This window comes from Propithecus coquereli, unplaced genomic scaffold (assembly GCF_000956105.1).
Source record: "Propithecus coquereli isolate 6110/MARCELLA unplaced genomic scaffold, Pcoq_1.0 Scaffold39, whole genome shotgun sequence".
NCBI classification, from domain to species: domain Eukaryota; kingdom Metazoa; phylum Chordata; class Mammalia; order Primates; family Indriidae; genus Propithecus; species Propithecus coquereli.
Genome location: NW_012149618.1, coordinates 4,370,693 through 4,372,817, shown reverse-complemented (window position 1 = coordinate 4,372,817; position 2,125 = coordinate 4,370,693). Strand labels below are relative to the sequence as shown.

Here is a 2,125-nt window from a genome sequence, read left to right as displayed (position 1 = left end):
AAAAAAAAAAAAAAAAGTCTTTGGCAGAAACAGGGAATGGGCAGTTTTGCTTATGTTAATGTTTTTAATAGTATGAAAGTGTGATATAATAAAAATATACTTGGTCCTTGTCCCAGTTCTGTCCTGGCACAGAGCTCCTAAAACCCTTGCAAATTACCTGGAAGATAGGTGTGTCTTCTGGTATTTATAACAAGCCCCTTTCTACCACAGGAGTCTATGGTGTAATGAGGTGACTCATGTAGGGTCCCCTAGATAGCTTTAGGATGGACAATGGTTATCAGAAAGAGCAAATACATGAGTAGAGGGTTGAAATTTTTACCCTACTCCTTTGGGAAATTGAGTTCTATTTTTAAAAAAACCTCTTGATTTAAGATTTGGGGAGCTTCTGGGTTGATGAACACACTGATATACTGAGGGTAGCACGCTCAGAGAAAGCACGAAAACTCTGGGCCACGCCCCCTCCCCAGCTCCAATACCACCCCCTATGTATCTGTTCCATTTGGCTGTTCCTGAGTTGTACCCTTTATAATAAACCAGTAAATGTAAGTAAAGCACCTGAGGAGGGGGATTGTGGGAACCTGCGATTTGTAGTCAGCTGGGCAGAAGTGTGGGTGACCTGGGGCTGGCATCTGAAGTGGGGGCAGTCGTGTGGAATGGAGCCCTTAATCTGTAAAGACTATGCTAACTTTGGGAGTTAGTGTCCGAACTGAATCGGACACCCAGTTAGTGTTGAAGAATTGGTTGTGGTATGGTAAAACCATACACACTTGGTACTAGAAAACACCACACAGAAAGGTACCGATGTTTTAAGCAAAAGTTGAACCAAGGAAGCAAAGCAACTTAACTGCATTCAATTTATCTTCATAATGTTTTATGATATGAATGGTATGATTAGATATCTTAGTACATACTGGTATTCAAATATGAGTAGTAACATTTTAAAGCCAATAGAAAAGTTAGGGTAAGTGGCAACTGTGCCTATTATTTATTTACAGTTACACTAGGCTCACTTGTTAATCAATACAGCATTTTATCCTCAACTGGAACTTATTTGCTTTCGTTTAGACTTGCTGAACAACTTGAGAGTTGTTCTTAATGTCTGAAGTCAATTTTCATAATTTTTCCCATAAATTTTCACATATCCTTAAAATAAATTTTCATAAAACTGATCGCGTGCTTCCAAAATCCTTAAGAGCCCTTAAAATTTAAGGCAGATGTGCCTGTAGTCTCAGCTACTTGGGAGGCTGATGCAGGGGGATTGCTTGAGCCCGGGAGTTCAAGTCAAGTCTGCACAACATAGTGAGATCCTGTCTACAAATTAAAAAAGCTCTAAAAATTTGAAATCTAGATAATGCAGAAAATAACAGAACAACTAGACAATTTAAAAGAAGGTAACTGTATCCTTGCCTAAGAAGAAAAGAGATTATTTTAAAACTTTTTACTTAATTTAACAAGTTTCTGAAAATATAAACAATGCCAATATGAATGAGGGAATTTAGAAAAATAGAAAGGTTTGAGGTATCAATAGCAAAATCTTTTTTGTGATCAAACAAGTTTGACAGAACCATATTATGGTTATAAATAAAAATTTCAAGTTCTGCATTTTGTGGAATGATCAGTGCAAAGTGAAGTATTTTACATTACTGTAAATAAAGTAATCTATAGTTAGCTTACTGATGACTACAAAAAAAGAGCTCTTATTACCTAAGCCAATCCTACTTCCAATAAATATAATTAGATTCAAATAAGCCAACATTTTACACAAAACAATTAAACTTCTCTACATACTTACCTGTATCAGGGACATCAGTGGGTCTCATAATTCTCCGAATCTGCTCCATAGATTGCAGGTCTGGTGACAGTCCTGTAAATAAAAAGATGAGACATAGTCTTGACATCTAAAAAATTGTAATAGTTATTCAATTAAAAAGCTATTAATCAAAATAGATTCACCATGTGAAATTAAAGATACTTAGATTGTTCCTTTTAATGTTATCTTAAAGGTCAACATATTGAGTTATGAATCCCCAATATATACAATATAGTATATAATTATGATTATGTCATCTTCTCCATTTTTCCCCACAAGGGAAATCAAATTCCACCACTCTTTCCAATCATTCCC

General features: G+C 35.6%; 1 protein-coding gene across 2 annotated transcripts in view; it reads right to left on the bottom strand.

Moving 5' to 3' along the window:
- PPP1CB (protein phosphatase 1, catalytic subunit, beta isozyme) overlaps positions 1–2,125 on the bottom strand; it is a 39,819-nt gene that overhangs the window by 11,354 nt on the left and 26,340 nt on the right. For both annotated transcript variants that reach the window (XM_012652510.1, XM_012652511.1), the window contains one exon: positions 1,793–1,864. In XM_012652510.1, coding sequence (XP_012507964.1) covers positions 1,793–1,864 — 72 coding nt within the window. The remainder of the gene's footprint in view (positions 1–1,792; positions 1,865–2,125) is intronic.